The sequence below is a fragment of the Bombus vosnesenskii genome, unplaced genomic scaffold (assembly GCF_011952255.1).
Source record: "Bombus vosnesenskii isolate JDL3184/JDL3185 unplaced genomic scaffold, Bvos_JDL3184-5_v1.1 scf7180000013285, whole genome shotgun sequence".
Classification (NCBI taxonomy): Eukaryota; Metazoa; Arthropoda; class Insecta; order Hymenoptera; family Apidae; genus Bombus; species Bombus vosnesenskii.
In genome coordinates this window covers 249,277-267,119 of record NW_022882938.1, presented here as the reverse complement: position 1 = coordinate 267,119, position 17,843 = coordinate 249,277, and the positions used below count along the sequence as shown (strand labels likewise).

At 41.0% G+C, this 17,843-nt stretch overlaps 1 protein-coding gene and 1 long non-coding RNA gene across 3 annotated transcripts in view; one reads left to right on the top strand and one right to left on the bottom strand.

Moving 5' to 3' along the window:
* LOC117232125 overlaps positions 1-17,843 on the bottom strand; it is a 130,990-nt gene that overhangs the window by 105,819 nt on the left and 7,328 nt on the right. The gene's annotated exons all lie outside the window — the stretch shown is intronic.
* LOC117232123 (storkhead-box protein 2) overlaps positions 1-17,843 on the top strand; it is a 111,400-nt gene that overhangs the window by 89,986 nt on the left and 3,571 nt on the right. The window contains exons 4-7 of one of the 2 annotated variants that reach the window (XM_033491295.1): positions 12,784-13,239; positions 15,959-16,165; positions 16,712-16,896; positions 17,080-17,553. In XM_033491295.1, the coding sequence (XP_033347186.1) occupies positions 12,784-13,239; positions 15,959-16,165; positions 16,712-16,896; positions 17,080-17,553 (1,322 nt within the window). The remainder of the gene's footprint in view (positions 1-12,783; positions 13,240-15,958; positions 16,166-16,711; positions 16,897-17,079; positions 17,554-17,843) is intronic. The other variant, XM_033491296.1, reaches the window with a different exon arrangement.

Here is a 17,843-nt window from a genome sequence, read left to right as displayed (position 1 = left end):
CAGGTCCAGCAATGGAAAAACCGAAGAAAATCGCTCGATAACAATAAGAATTTCAATTTACTTACATATTATTTACTGGTGTCGAACGTATCCCGTAATGGTATACGGAAATCGATCGCAACGTTCCCATCCTGTTACCAGACAGCTCGAACTCGTTCTATAAATCATACAATAGTCGAGCCACGTATCCTATCGCTTGCTGTTTGCAAACTTACGAAAACAGTCGAACTATCGTTCGATTAATAATTGCAGAGCAGATAGAGCTACGGCGCGAGGCAAACGTTGCAAACGTCGAATCGCTGGATAATTCCGAATTCAATAACTCAAAGCTGACGCGCGCGGTTAAAGTGTAACGCGCTAAAAACGGCAACGATCCTTTCGAGATTGCACAACTGGTTGCCTAAGAAACAATAGCAGGCGAAGCAATAAAACCATCTTAATGACGGGCAACTCGCTCGAGAATCGTGCCGTATGGTACGATTCGATGTTTCATCGCGGCAAAAAAGCTGGATAATTATCGCTAGAATCGCGTTAGCCAGTGAATTTATTGGTGTTTATCTCGAAGGTAAAACGAGGGCTGAATCCCTTGGTGTGTCGGTTTCCCATTATCGAAAATGAGCGATTGCGATTGGTTAACCACCGATAGATCAACAAAAAAACTAAACTTGTTCATTTTATTTTTTTTTTAATATCTATATATGGAAGGGAAATTGAAATTCCAGTATTTTCTCCATATGTCACAAGAATCAATGAGATTGCGTATAATTGCTTTCGTGATAACACAAACACAGTATTTTGTGTTTTTTTTTTTATGAGACTATACTATAATAATTGAAATACACTTCGAGCATCTTCATTGTTGACTGATTTATTAATTATTTATTATTAATTGATATGATTAATTTATTAATTATAGTTGTAATATTAAAGACACTCGATGGTGCAACATTTGCAGTGATTAATGAACATTACATGTACAAATCGAGATCAGGAATCAATAAGAAATGTATTACTATGTACAGATGCATACGTATGTACTTACATCGTTAAAGAATAGTTCATTCGAGTATGGCGGTACCACGATAGAGCCGCTGACAACCAGGTGCTATTCCAGATTGGTTAACCATCGCTCGTTGTTTTATTTTCAAAATGGGTAGTGGCTTAGCATCTTTCACGGAGATTAAATACCTTCTTCTGTTTTATACTACAAATATCGAAAATATCGGGAAATGATCTAAAAACAGGAATTTAGTTCCTGGCCATTTATCGTGCAAAGTTGGAAAAGAAAGTCCGCCGAGACATAACGCAGAAGCAAGTGGAGTACTCCCTCTATGCGATCTTATTTGTAGATACGAAACTCTCGATCAATCTTACGTCTGCATTAGATATATCAGAAATAACCTATCAACCCTGTATCCCTCGCAGTGATTAAAAAGAAAAGCTTGAAGATACGAAAACATCAATTCATTCCAGCGATTAAAAAGAAGCAATACGAGAATATTAAACAGAAAATTGTAGAAAGAAAAAAATATTACAAGAATGTATCAAAAATCTAAATAACGATCGATAAGTCATAAGAAGCAGAGAAGTTGCAAAATGGAATTGGACGAAAATGTCAACTATGAAACATTGATATACAACAAAAAAAGGTAACTTCTATATTTAAGCAACATATATGTGTGACGTGTGTTAACTGATTCACTTGGTGTTCTCTCTTCTTCGGGTGAAATTCCCGTCTGAAATATTTTCTGGGCCATTAAACTCGCTGGAAGAATGTGTTGAATATTCACGAGCGAACGAAGAAGGTATCTCGTCACTGTTAATAAACGTATTTGGCGAACAGGCGAAGACGCCATTTCCAGCAACGGACTACATCAGATATACATAGGAACCGGCGGCTACGCCCTTATCGGAAAGAGCTAATGGTACCGGTACACGCGGCGCGACCTCAGACGGCGGAATCCAGGCTAGCAGTCGATTCTCATGGCCTCTCCCGTATCTTCGTTCCGGTCGACGAAAAATCGCGAACATTGAGAGATTCGTTTTAATTAAATGACGGCTGCTCTCTACCTTCCTATTCGAGTTGTACTCACTCTATAATTTTCAACCAAGAACATATACTATTTCTTGACGAAAATTATATATCTTTCGAGAGCTTTGATTTCTTTTAGCTAAGACGTATCTTTCGTGTACCTTTTTAATTCATAACTAGAAACTTAGAAAATTGATAATACCATATATTCGGAAGCTTGGCCAAATCGCCGTGATATAGTATGAAAGGGTAAATATCAGCGTTAGCTTTCTCGATGCGTGATCTCCGCATGTATCGGCGAGAAATCGATCTCTTTTTTCCCCGACCTAACCCATTATTCTTCCGTGTAAAAAGATTAGAATGGGAACGATTACTAGGAGAAAAACTGGATAGAACTTTTAACAAATAAGAACTCGTTAGCTCTCGACTATAGGCAAATTACCGCCATCACTCTGAAAGATCTTTCGAAACACTTTCAATCTCTCGTAGCTGATTTATGCGGGCAATGGATCGAGTTCAACGAACGAAAAAAGAAACAGCCACTCTGTGAAATTCTAATTTCTCCGTTTGATATAGAAAGAGAGAGGACGTCGCGCCTAACGATCTAAACTGCGAAGAACTCTTTGTCGACGCCTGGAGATAGGCTAAACACGCACGAATAGTCTGAAGCCTGAACCAGAGTGGAACTTTACGAGGCCTTAACCGACGATCATTAGGAACGCGAAGATCGTCCTCGCCGTGCGCCAACCACATTGTCGCGACCCGGATCCGATCGCAGAATTCTCGAGGAAGATCACGACTCCCATCACGACTCCCATCACTCCTCGTGACTGTCGTTACTCAAAGGTTACCTACCTACGAGACTGGCCTGCAACCCATTTGCATTGGGTTCCAACGATGTCGGTCAGTAGTTCCTTCCGAATGTTCCATCAGCACGTGCAGCATTCGAGGCTGAGCTCTGGTTACGCGAATATGTAAACTGTTTCGAATAGTTTAAATATCTCTCTACTCGTGTGACATAAAAGGTAAAAGGGTTGAGATAGTTAGATTTTCAAGAATAGAAGAAAATCTATGTCTCTGTAAAAAATGATTAACAAGGAATAAAATAGAGTGTTGTCAGACGTAGATCGTTTCAAAATTATTCTTAAATTGGCGAATTACAAATCGCAAATAACTGATAGCTTGACTCAGACATCCTATTATCTCAAATAACTCTACTTTACGCTAATTGGAATGTCACTGTGCTCACATGTTGCAATTCATACGACCCTTGATGGAAGATATATTCGACGTTTCAACGATTAAAATTTATTGAATAGAAATTGCGAAAGTTTCTTTTAAGGAATATACACTTATCTTTTAAATTGTATAATATAATAGACAAGATTTTGCTGTACCGTTAACAAGGAATTTGAGCCAAATGGTTTTGCAATTGATCCAAGAAGCGTAGAAAAATGATTAACTAACGGTATCGGTGACGAAGTGGTGATTATAATCTCGTGGCACGATTTGATGAACTATTTACTACATAAGAGGCACGTAGTGGTGAATAAATAACAGGAAATACGTACGGACATTGGGTATAGGATTTCATAAAAGCCCGCAGGGCAAGCTGCGTGTATCCCCATTGTGTCCTGTGTTGCGACTCAGCCTCACGGTGAAAGCTGACGAATTCACGGAAAGTCAAGATTTGCATGAAATTTACAACGACAGGCCTTTTTGTCTCGCGGCCTCTTCCATCGCGCGATTTTATTCTTCAAAGGTCGTGGGTACCTCGATATGTTTCGCTCGAGATATCATCTTTCGTGACTGTCCATGGAGGAAGAGGCGAAACACGGTGCGGGCACGAAGACGCATAGACTCGACCAACTTCATGAGAAGTGCCAATCATCTTTACAGAACCGGCTACGATGAACGAGCCATTGTTCTCGAATCAATATCTATTTATACGGGACTACTTGTGTGTATACGCACCTCTGGTGGCGGACGAATTTTAAAATCACCGTAGAACATCGCGATTATTATTACAAGACTTCGATAGTCCTATTACGTGTCCACGAAGCTTTTCGTTCAAATATGCATAATCGATCACGAGAGTATTCGTGCATTTGCCAACAATTTTTACGAATATGTACGTACGTTACACGAAACGTTTTGAAGTTTCATTAGCGCTGCAATGACACCCAACTATCAAGATCATATTGGCAAGATTTTTAATGATTCTGAAACTGTATATCAAAAATGTGTTATATGTATTATAAGATCAACGGTAAAAGCTTTATGTGGTAAACGTACGAATACTTTTACCAGCCATTGTACATTCTCTAACGCTACTCCAGCAGCTGGCTTCCTTCGCATAATTTTCAATAAGCTATCGCTGTTTCCGGCTCGATACGATACCAAACGATTAAGTCGAGCAACCGTTTCATACAACACGTTTATTACACGAGCCGGACAAACACGTGCTTCTATCGACGATTGACTTGTGCCTTAACGTTACGCAATATATTTGCATTCCGCTGCTCGGATAACAAAACGGTCGGCTGTTAACTCGGTAGTGTATCGATTGCCGACAGTAATACATAAATCCGATAGGAATGAACGAGCAACCTGGCCAGCATCTGACCAAAGTGCCAGCAACCACACCTTTCCCAAGAGAAATATAAAGATTCCTTTTGAAAAGGAATACAGATTTGAATCCAACGTTAATTCTTCGTATCTCTTTACTTTCTCTGATCTCACCCCATTTCAACAAATAGTATTTTACCGGTATCCGTAATTGGTAAGATAAAGTTTATCAGACGATAATTTTCACTTTCATGATAATTTGGAAAATGCTCATCACGAGGTATTAGAATAGAAATGGTAAAATGTTAAATTAGGGACACGAAAGGCAAAGGTTTACCATCGTTGCGATATCTTTGATCAAGTTTATGGCTAATTGCGCTTGTTATAGGTACTCTAAACACGGAACTATTCTCTGGTCAGACTACCGTACACCATAAAGACACTATTTGCTCGCGACTAAGAAGTGAAAGGTAAAGCGTTTTCCTAATGAATACAGGAGACTGCCGACCACGCACATACGCGTCTAATATAATCTATCAACCTCGGTGGTAAAACTCATTACTACGCAGCCGTAACCGGGGAGAACGCGACATTCGATGCGTTCCTCGCCGAGAACATCAATTTGCTTACGAGTCTCTCTCCGTATATGGTAAAACGTGCAATAGAGACGACACACACAGGTCAATGACGAAATTAAGAAAATCGAAATTTAGAAAATACATTACGACGTGTATCGAAGAGGAAAAATTAGACAAAGGGAGAAAGATGGGAAAAGAAAGGAAAAATCGAACCAATCGCATCCTTCGTGTTTCCAGTGAAATTTAAAAAGCAGATTACAAAATAGGATAGCAAAAATTAAAAATGCAAATGAAAGAAAGATGATCGACAAAAGGGAAACAGAGAAGGGAACGAATAGAATCGTATGGGTCTGGATCAATGAGAGTCTAAATTCGGAAGGCAGATGACGAAGAATTTATAAATAAAAAATGGATGAAAGAAAACTGCTCGCCAAAGCGAAGAGAACTCGTAACGAATACCGTTCTCCGGATTTGAATCAAAAAGAGTCGAAATTCGAAAGGCAAATCACGACGGACATCAAAGAGAGAAAAAATAGATAAAAGAAAGAAGAAGAAAGAAAGCAGGTCTCCAGGTGGATAGAGAAGGGGGACGAATAGCAATCTATAGATTTGCATAGAACAGCGTCGCCGGCTGGTAGAGGATAGGCGGAGGACTCAAAGGTCGTCTTGTTACGAGGTGATTCCTTGCAAGTGGTCTTTGCCATTTCCCATGGGCAGACCCATAAAGCGGCGGAGGTCGGCCAACCGACACGATGGATCACGGCGATAAGGATATATGCATCGTGTTCTGCACCGTGTACCAGTACACCGGAAGTGATCCGACCGTGTGTCTCGAAGTTCGAAATGCGCGCTCGTTCGCGACCAGCATCCTTCTTGCACCCCTCCGGGGTGTCTCTTTTCTGCCTACATGATACCTCAACGATATTCGCGTGGGCGAATCGACCGAATACCAAGTCTGCCTCTTACTTCGTGCGCTATCTACGTAGGCCGTTTGGATATTATAATAAAGGCCTCGCGGAATGATAGAAAGGTACAAGGGAAGCTGGTAATAATAGCGGCTCGCGGAACTCGCCTGGTTGGCAGGTGTTCATCCATATTTACCGAAAGGCCGCCTCGAAGATTCAACTTTATCGTTACGACAAAATGGTAAACTGTATTTTATAATACAGTTTAATTTCTGGAAAATTATGAGATCCTGGATTGTTGTATGTGCAAACGTATCGAAACTCGATGATAGAAGTTTCACACGAAAGTAGGATTTTTTATGAAAAAGGATAGTATTTATTAAAGAGGCAATTCCTGACATATTGAGGTAGAATTTTACAGCTTCCACCATTAACATTTTAAACATTAATACTTTAGAGTATTGTTATCGCTTGTCTCATTTACTACGTTTTGTTTAAAAGCGATAGCTAGGTGATTTTTCCAGGAGAATGTTATGTTTTATTGCAAATTAAGACGTAAAATGCTCATAATTATTCAAAGCTATTAAAATTATTCAAAAATTCAATTATTCAAAGCTGCAAAAAATTCGTTTTACACATTTTTGCAGTCACTGCTTCTTTATTTGAACAGTGTAAGCATCAAAAGCGTTCGATTAAACCACACCATGCCACTCACATATAAAGATTACTCGTCTTAACGTGAGATACTTATATTAAGTTGTCCGAAAAATGTCTTTCTTTTATAGATACGTCTTTTACAACGACGCGTCTTTATACAAACATGAAACCTAATCTGTCGAACGTTGTAATCTTTATCTTGATAAAACAAAATGGATCATACGTAATTCGATAAAATAATATAAAACGGAAAATATTGTGCATCCACTATTTCCTTATAAAACGAAAGAAATTTTTCTGACGACCCAATATTACAATACATCGAAGAAACGTACTTCTAAACGATTTTCAACTGTCCTATTTGCATCTCACTTACCCTCTTGCCTTATGATTTGTTTGACTGCATTCGTTAAACTTTGCTTTTACGATACCGTAGCTAATACAGAACGCTACATGTAACCTAGCTGCAAATAGTTTTAATTTCATAATTGGAAACGAAATCCAAAACCAAAATGAAGGTTCAATTCGAAGACGATTCTATGACTCGATAATGTAAGACGAGAAGTTGATGGCGATCCTTTTGAAAGAAAAGAAAAGATCGCTCGTGATCTTCTCTAGTTGAGTTAAACGTATATCTTTCAAGACAGTTTTTGTTGCGTCACAAACGAAACGTACCGCTTTTCCACGGTTCCCGTGTCTCTTGCTCTCGTCTTTTCTCATTCTTGACCGTAGCCTGTGTGTAATCCTAATGCAGACACAGAGGCGAGAAGCACGAAGCTACTTGCCTGCATTAGATACCTAGTCCGATATATATGTAGTGGAAAGCATTCAAAACGCGGCCGGGACAAGATTCTCACGAGGAACACGATGTTCCACGCCCCAGAAACTGACGTATCGAGTTCCACGATCCAACTGGCCTCTCCCTGACTCTTGTCTGTCTGCGCCCCTCGTTCCGTCCTCGTCGACAGCCCCACGAAAATTGTGCAACCGAAACGTTTCTCGGTTTCTTCGTGATCCCCGTTGTTGGCAGCTTACGGGTGTAACGACGCGGGGTATTATCCTGCCACTTTTTCCGACCGTGCTCTCGCGCCGGATAAGATCTCGTAAACGAGATCGAAACTGGCCTCTCCCACGCAGACATTATGCCGTCTTAGTTGGGCCATTTACTGCCCATACACCTTGTGTATACATGCTTCCACATGCGAAACAGTCAACGGTCGCGAATAAATTTCAAGCCCCGGAGACTCGCGTGGGGGACCACATACGCGTCCACCTCGGCCATTCAGAATGAAAAAATTGAAATAAAATTTGCTATCCGTACTTTACACCAGAGACTTTATAACTTTCTTCGGCGCTGATATCAGCGAATAAAACATTTGCAGAGCTTATCGTTGCGATTCCATCGAACCATATACCATGGAAAATGTCTCAACGATTTTTCATCTCGCGAGAAACTACATTGTTATCGGTAAATTGAATTATGCTAACGCTACGAGCGAGGCGTACGAAATTACATTATCTCCGACACTCTTTCTCTCTCTCTCTCTCTCTCTCTCTCGAAATTTCTAGAAAGATCGTGTATACGAATGATTTCATTCGTTCAATTTCATTCGCGTGTCTGGTAACACGAGAGACGATAAATAACGTCAATGTAACCGAAGCCCACTTATTCTATACGCTGTTCTAATGTCTTTTGGCGAGGGCGTTGGTTAGTAAGCTGTCGTTTCTGCGAAAGAACCACGAAAACCGGACGAGTTTCGAACCTGTAAAGGTCTCGCACCTGTCTGTAAACCGTTCTCAGCTCTCCCCATCCGTTGTCGACTCGTCGTCGTCGGCGGCTCGTTCCTTAAAAGGAACGCGTGGGTGGGCTACCTCCTTGCATAATTACGTGCGTGCAACTCCCTCCTCGTGGGCCGTGGAGAAATTCCAGGCAAGTGGGCAACTGGACCTCGTGCGACGACCGTTTCCAACTTTTCCATTGAAATAACCACGTGATGAATATTCCATGAGAAAGTCGCGAAAGAATCGCAATCATCGTCGATCGGGCTTCTCTAGCGCCATACGCAACATTGATTTCTCGATGGCGTATTCCAACGATCAGTTCTCGGTTTTATCTCGCGTTCGACACGGATGCCGGTAGAAATTGAAAATCTGATATTACCCGATACATTACAATCGTCGGAAAGACAACTCTCCAATGCAAACTGGTTTCTCGCGATAATACCCAAGGAAGACGGACAGCTGGCGATACTCGTCAAGGAACAAACGAGAAAACTCGCGATAGCGCATGAAGTACAACGAGATCTCGCCGGTAATTTCTATACGAAGAATGTCCGGCCTATTTACGACCACCCTTTAACAAGAGCGTACCAGACAACAGACGCTTTCTGGTGAAGTTGAACACGTAATTACAGCTCTGTTTCTTCCTACCTGTCCGCGAACAGAGACTCAAAAGCAACTAGGGGACTAGAACAGCGAGCGTCATCGAGCGGTGCACGGAAATGGCAGTGATCCGTGATCGCGACCTGTTCCAGAGGGTAGATTCATTGTGCGCCCAGGATTTAGTGGAATTCAAAAATACGAAAGATACAACCATGCGAAAATTACATGCCACGCGATTTCACGCGATAAACGTTGGATACGGACCATTTATGTACAGAACGATTTCCTTATCTTAGATGGTACGTAGGACCTTGGAATAATTATACAATTGCTTGTTGGACATTGAAGAAGCCATTCGGAGTATTTTCACTCAACGAATTAGCTAAAATTATTATTTTCGCTAACGTTTTAATTATTGGCAAGGTAATTGCCAAAGGATAAGTATTTTACTATATTTTGTTTAAAATGTCATCAGGTTATTGTTGAGGTATAAAAAATAGTATATTTAAGAGAAATAAATATCAGAGGTACCATCGTTAAGAGGGTGTATGTGTGTGTGTATAGAATAAAAATTAAATTTTTCTTCTTAAACGCTGATACTCGCGAAATTGCTTCGTTCAACGTCCATCGAATATTTTTCAATGTAGAAGCGGACGATCGATATCTGTCAAGGGTCAGCGCAATATCGTGTACAGAAGGCCGAGCTACCCTTCGAAATTGGCATATGGCACGCGGCGATGAGGGAAATATGTATATTAAAATGCATTACGAAGGCCCATGGTGGTCCAAAGTGACGGCGAACGAATAAAAGTATTCAACTCAGTTTTATTGTGTCACAGGGTCCATCGTGCGGTGTATACAAATCAGAAATGAGGGTTAACTTTCAAACAGACGAATTCGCGTACCATCTGTTTCGTTCATCGGTCTACCGACGTAACAAGCGAGCAGCTACAATATATCGATGAACTCGATATTTTTGAATTGTACAATATTCCAATAAAGTATAATCGTCGGACAAAATTGAACACGCTGACAGAAGAACTTTCCACGTATTAATTTGAAAATATATGTCTGAATGACTAAGAACATTGCATGCCTATCGAAGCATATCTCTCATGTATGATTCGCAACTTTTAATCGTCCATCCATTATCCTCGGATGCCTACCTGACTCAATCTCATAAATTATCTAGCTTTCAGGTAACAACGGAGCTAACTGCAATATTTCAAACTATTATAGACAATTTAGCTGAAATTTAACTTTTAGATCTGATCCTATTGATTTGCCTAGCTCGTTTCCTTGAATTACCTCAGAACATCGTCAACTCTGCTTGATGTCTAGTCTGCGATTTAAATACACCAAACATCCAAAATAGAGTACTCGTTGTAGTTTTTGATGGATAAAAAGAGGTCTTATTTACTTAAAAGTGTAAGAGCTTTTATTCTGTTTGAATAAAAACTAGTTGTAATTCTACCGTTGTGACCATAAAAATATACAAATATTTGCATAAAAATCCGTAATCTATCGATGGCCAACGCAATCTGAACTGTTAAATTAGACGTTGTATGTCAAAAATCAGAGTACGGTAGGAAGAAAAAGAATAGGAGGATTAAATGTGACAATCTTCCTACGTGTTCAGAAAAAATTCACATGGTGCAAAGGTGATACGGTTACTCATACATTGCAACACAACGTCTCTGATGACAAGCTGTTTCCTACACGTTGTGCTCTTGACAGCATTGAATATTCTTGGCACGAGCGTGCGGATACCACTGGAATTTCGGAGTCCTTCAGAGTCGCGAGCTTAGAATAATCCATAGTCTTTTCGTGGGCGTGGACCAAAATGTATGAGAACAGGAGGCCCTCGGGGGCTTGAAAGTCACCTTAAAACGTGACCGGAAGAACAAAGGCTTCAATTTCGCCACGAACATCTCTTTCTTTTTCTCTCAATCTCCTTACGGCGTCGAAAATTTTCAGTTTCCATTTAGCCTTAATTACCTTTCCTGTGTATCGCGTTTATGGTACGCCGTTTGACTGACGTTTAAAACGCTAATTAAGTATTGTTAGCCCGGAGCAGATTTGTTCTGGCATACTAGTTTTCTCCGCTCCTAGAAATTGACCGTTTTAGTTCTAACTCTCTGTGATCTTGCACGTGGGAATGCATCTGGTCGGTGTGGCGTTTCACGAAAATCGAGACTACGAACCAAGATACGCGTGTATACAACGTTTCTGTTGTTTCGTACCTAATTTAGAAATTACAGACGTTACACCGTCGACGATATTATAAATAGGTGGAAAAGACGTTTATCACGAATGTGAAAGTGTACCGTGGTATTATCGGTATCTGCTCGCCCGGTTATGACTGCGATTTAACGAAAATTGTTCTCTTTCTCTTTTTCTCCGCTTATCGAAAGGTTGAGATACATTCGCATGACCAGTCACGGAACGTTATATTACGTCGTTAAGCATTCAATAAACGTATATTAATAATACAACCGATAAATCTACGTTTACCCGTGTTACTGTACGAATGACCGAATCGATACCGATAAACTGCTATTTACCAACTATCCGCGCGGTCGTTTAAATTTTCCGCTTTCACGAAAGCATATAGCTACGCGCTCATCGCGCCATGCTACGCACGACAAATTCACGAGAATATTCCGTAAGTGGATTTATAGGCGTACGTCGGTCGCATGCGAATGCACCCGCAGATCTGCCGCGATGTACTTGTCACGAACTTAATACAGCCGCCCCTGTCTGCTGGAAATGAAATTCGATATATTTTGCCTTGTTAAACCTCCGTCCCATGAATACGTGAATTCAGTGGTAGAATTATCTTGGGATTATATGGAATAATCTGGCGCGAAGAGTCAGCTGAATTTCGTCGACCTCCGAACAGTATCGGGAACAGAATCGAAAGATATTTGAAATCGAAGCGTACTATACGTAATATCGGGACTGTGGATTTTTGCGAATTTATGGGAAACTCAAAAGCGTAGAAACGTTTAAATATCACGTTGAACGAGCAGAAAGTTACATACGTTTCTTAATGAAACACTTTGTTTGTAGCTGGTACGCGCATGGAAACTCGAACCGTTTCGGTTGAAACTAGAAAGGCAGTTACAACTGAATGTTGCTAGTTCTTAGCAGACAACCTGGCTGTTACGATTTCATTCTGTCCAGCGAATATACATGGAGAATTTTAATGAACGCGAGAACTTTAAAAATCCGATAGCCACATCTCCTGACGTCTGATCTTATCGTTCGTACTTCCACGAAGCTCTACATCCGCCGCTTGTTTCGCCTTGTAATCAAACTTGATCTCCCTTAGTAGGCGACAACTGTTAAACTTGGGGAATGCAAAAGTATGCGACAGTATATATTTATAAGTATAAATTTGCAAGTACCGTGGAAGTAGTTAAAGTTTAAAAGTATTTAAACGTCAAGGACAGAGAATTAACGTTTTCAAAAATAAACTATGCTTCCATAGTTAACTATTAGCCGAAATACCGTAACAAAGCATAATTATTTTTTAATAAAGGAAAGAGAAATAATCGACGATTAAATCAATTTCAAAATAATCAGAATCACGGATAAAATTCATTCCACATCATGCGCAACGACCTGACGTATAATTGGCATTTTCCTTCCTGTGCAGGCGACATCGACGATTGCCTGGTTGCCCCAGTGGCCCAAGGACAATTCACACCTCTACCGGAAGCTCTTTGTTGGGCCATTTTGGAGTTGACTTCTCAGAGGCAAGCTGCCACGCTCGACACGCTCAGGTCCGCCCTTAGGAACGCATTTCCGGCGATGCAGAGACCGAGCCGCGAATTAGTTTACGACGCCCTCGCGAAACTCATGCAAGAACGAAAAATTTATCACACGTCACAAGGTTACTTTGTCGTTACGCCCGAGACCAGGAGGCTGAGGCGCGATTCCAGCAACTCTAGGAGATGTTCCAGAGAGGTGAGCGGATCGAGAGGTCAGGGTAGCATGCTCATGTCCAACGACGAAGCTATGGCGCTCGTACACGGTGAGATGCTAACCCTGAGGGACGGCGACGTGACGCATCAAGCTGTGCAGACGAATCTCGCAGACGTTATTTGCGGAGGTAAGAAATCCCTGAGCTCACAGAAAGTTCTCTTACTTTTCTATCAGGTTTCATCGCGAAACTTCATCGACAAGAAAGATTGAAAATCGTGTGGAATTTGTTTTTCAATTTCTTTTATAATACACAAAGGCTAAAGAACACAAGGTACTACTAATATTACTAATTGCAAGAGAATTATTGTTGGTGCATATGATACATGTTGGTGCAAATTTCAAATGAAATAGATTTACGTAAACTGCACGTAGTACATGTATACATAGTATATGTATTTAATGAAAAGTAATATCCACGTGATTCGATGCGCTTTCCCAAAGACTGACACAATTACATTATTCGATTTTTAGTATCAGTCCTCGAATTGAAGAACTCTTGGATTGAAGTTTTTTCTCCATTTATAGCTTCATTTAAAATAATTTTGTATATTAAAACATCATCCGGGTCGAGTAAAGGATGTCTTTAACCTTCCCCAAATGCTATGTATTCGGTAACTTTCATCTTATTTCTTGCAAGTTTTTTAAGTTCGTATAAAGAAACTTAAATATTCTGATTATTCACGGTGGTCGATAGAAAGATCTTAATATTTCTTTGCGCATCCTCTTTGCGATAATTATACGTGATATTTAGCAATTTTCTTCTTCAACCTGATTCGTAATTATTGACAATGGGAAAATACGTTTTTAATGACTGACATCCGTTCATCGTTCGTCTAAAGTTTGGCGAAACGTTTCATATAAATTGCTACATTGAATTCAAAATTTAGAGGACCGTCACACATACGTATCGACTTTTAATGAAACGTACGTAAGTACGAGCGAAAGTACCTAACAAAATCGCGCATTTTCGTGTAAAAGATTAGCCAGGAAACAAAGTTTCTCGCGTCGCGAAGGAACTTAATCGCGGAGAGACTGGTCGATCGTGGCAAACTCGTTCGGCACGTGTTCGGGGATCGTTCCGAGTGTCCAGGAGTAGTGTTCGTTGGCTCGGCTTGCACCGGCAGATCTTTTTCTCTAAACTCGATGGACGAGTCCAGTGCGTTTATGTTGTTGTCGTCCTTGGCAGCCACGCAGTCCCGCAGCGGAAGACGGTGCATTCCTACGCCGGATCGAATCGAAAAATTGTCGCGATTCGATTTAAATTGCGCCACCCTTATCTTGGTATTTAGAGTGGCTGTCGTCTCGGTGGTGAATTTATACCAAGTGGTATGCTTTAAAATTAGAAATTCAAATGGAAACGCATATTACCAGAGGACTATATAAAGAAAAGTCTTCTTTATCGAGTATCGTGCGTGCTCTCTCGCTATGGTCAACGCGATTTCAGCATTGTACGATAATACTCTTTCCATATATTGCCCTGTACTATCAGCGTTTCTCCATTGCCATCCGGTAATAGCTAAAATATCGCGTGCAGCGATGTTACATTGTTACCCGCGCCATTGATCGCCGCCAGACACCATGAATCCTTGCATGCGATCGTATTTGCTAGCTTGAAAGCACGCTTACGTTTCGTCCACGTCGAAGTCTCGCAGTTGTAGTTGTGATCGTCGTTGTTGCTGGTCGTGGTCGTGGTCGGTCAAAGTTTTGGAGCCGCGCAAACTGGAATTTTCTGGCGCATTGACACGGAAACACCTTCAGCACCTTGCATGTTTCGCCTCTTACATACATCAGCACGTGTATGGAGGACGTACACGCGAGCATCGGTACACACAACAAGAAGAGAATAGCGTCCGTGCCAAGCCGACGATCCCTGGAAAGCGTTTAGCACAGCCGATATATTAGCTATTGGTCACGACAATGTCTACCGTTACACACGCTGTCGAGATCACGTGGGGGGAGGGGGGGCACGTATATAATCTTCCTACTTTTCTCTGACTCGTTTCTCGAGTGATTCTCACGCTGCTAACCCACACTCGGTCGTCGCCACCGCCTCTGGCTGTGTACCAGGATGAAAATCAGGGACGAGGGTGTTCCACTTTTTGAGAACGCGATTCGAGAATCGCGACTTCGAGCTCAAACAGTGCTTGGAATGGGAGTCTTCGACGCCATTTGGAAATCGAACGATCAAATTTCTTTTTGTTTTTTCTTTATTAATTACAATGGATTTTCACCTGGAATAAGTAATCGATATTTGATGATTGTAATGTTGATTTAATTGATGTTTGATTGGTATAGAACAATTGCATGGAATGTAATAACTTCAATCGCTTGTGATTTGTATAAAAGAATTGTTATATCGAATACGATACAGTCGATAAGAATAAAGAAACTGTACGAAGAGTATCAAATACTAAATAGATTATAAGCTGTTCTTCTTTTATCTTATTTATGGCGACAATAAGCGATAGGGTCAGTGAGTGCAGTTACTGAGAATTTAAAAAATTCTAAGCGATACAATTGTTGAATATATTTGTAATATCATAAATCTTTGGGGTAAATAAGACGATCGATTCTGGAAAATCGAGTTTATTTTGGGAACAAATTAAATTATATACAACAACAATTAATAACAAATCTACTAAAAATTTTACCTGGAAAATCAAGAATTGATTTTCTAAGTCCTAAAGTACCATTCTTCTCCCGTTATCTAATCTAGTCAGTAAAATGCCGGTAAAACAAAGCAAAAGTAAAAATGTCGGTTGGCGGATAGTTTGAATTCTATAGAATTTACATATAAGTATACGCAAAAGAAGACACGGAAAATATGTAACTGTTGGTGTTCGCAGGTAACCCTAACGACAAGGTTCTGTTCGCAAGATGTCGATCGATGCCGGGTCGTCTCGAGAGGCGACATTCTCTGCGACTTTGGGGATCCGCCAGACGTTTACCCAGAAGCGGAAGTTCACGGTCTTTGCCGCGAAGGCCAGAAAGAAGCGATACTTCGTCGAGTGCGGAATATGCGAGCACCGACAGCGCACCCCATAGTCCAACCAGTGAGTCGAATCGGGGAAGGGATTGTTTTGGTGGTGGATAATCATTTAATCGGAACGTATTGGCTTTCCACTTGAGGCTATTACTTCGATCTGGATCACGTTCTTTATAAAAGAAAGCATCTCATTTCGAATTTTATACACGGAGAATTTTCCTCTTTGCTATATTGCACGAAACAAGATATAAAAAAATATGTTGGAAGATACAAGTACCGAAAGCTTATCGCACTAGCACAAACATTCAGCGTTATAGCTTTTACTTAAAAAATATTATTATTCGAATGCTGAATAATTTTTACTTTCAACGAAATAAACTACCCAACCACGCTTTGCAGCTCTTCCATCTATCTCTGAAAACCTTAAGACGAGTTAGAACGAAAATCCTGACTGAAGAGTATCTGCAGTTCCCCAAGTTCCTAAACCCGCGAACCACGGCTGAGCATCGACCAAAGAACGAAGCTTCTTAGTCACCTTTAGCTGGCAAGCCCTTCCTCGATCCCCGATCTTTCATTACGAAATGCAACATCGGTTCCTCTCTTTTTTCTCAAGGTTTCTCCGGTATTTTTTCAGAGAAAATAGGTCTACTTTCGAGGCTATTCCGACGAAGTACACGAAGAAAGGGTGCTCCGTTAATGGGCACGTTCAGTGCTCAGTATCCTCCTACCGAGTGGTTTAATCCACGTGTCGTTCATCTACACAGCGTAGCCACGCAAACGAGAGCCGCTAGCCCTTCGGTGAGTTTTAAATCGGGACGATGCACTCTACTAACGAGAAAAGAAAAAAAGAAGATAAAAGAAAAAAAGCATCCATGTTTTTGCTCTCGACAGACGGAAATTGAATGCGAACGTCGAGATTAAATCGCGCGAGAACTCGAGAGGAGCGAGCCGATCAGCTTAACAACGGAGTAACGTTTTCAGATGATGGAGGGTCTAGCTCAGTCACAGGCCAGTTTCCAAGTATGGGATGATTCGAGCTCGGTGCGATCCGCCACGCTGCCCAGGCGACATCGACGCCAAGCCAGCGGCGATTCCTCTAGTTTATTGGCGAACTCGACGCCCAGAAGTTCCAGACGACATCGATCACCGTGTTCGACAATGCCCAGATCAAAGTGCTCTAGTTTAAGCAGATGTACGTCCAGAGCTTCTGTCCTGCCGCCAAGTACCAACCAAGAACCGTATCAGAGTCGTAATCAAACGCAAAATGGTAAAAATTCGGCGAACTCGTCGCCTAGTAGAAGCGGCGGAAGTTCCGGATCAGTTAGAACTACGAATGCTAGCCCCGCGAAAACGGCCACCCTGGGCAGATCCAGCACGAGACAATCTAATTCTAGACGTCCCAGTCACGATTCCACTGGTAGTGGTACCAAATCAAACGGATCGCCTCAGCATAAGGTAATAGGTAGCTTTGATTTAGACACGTGGTGATCGTGCTTCATCTACAGAGTCTGTACGTATCGTTATACTTGGCGATAAAGTTTAATTCCTGGATTTCCAAAGTTTCTATTTTATGTGTATTTGAAAATCTGTTTAGTATTAGACGAGTTAAAATCATATTTTATATGATAGCCTAGATCATTTAAGGAGTTTCACTTGCGAATTTCTTCGAGATGACTTCTTATTTGCTCTGAGAAAGTTTTTAAACGTTCGACTTAAAAGCTTAGATTCGTAGACTGCGATGAGTT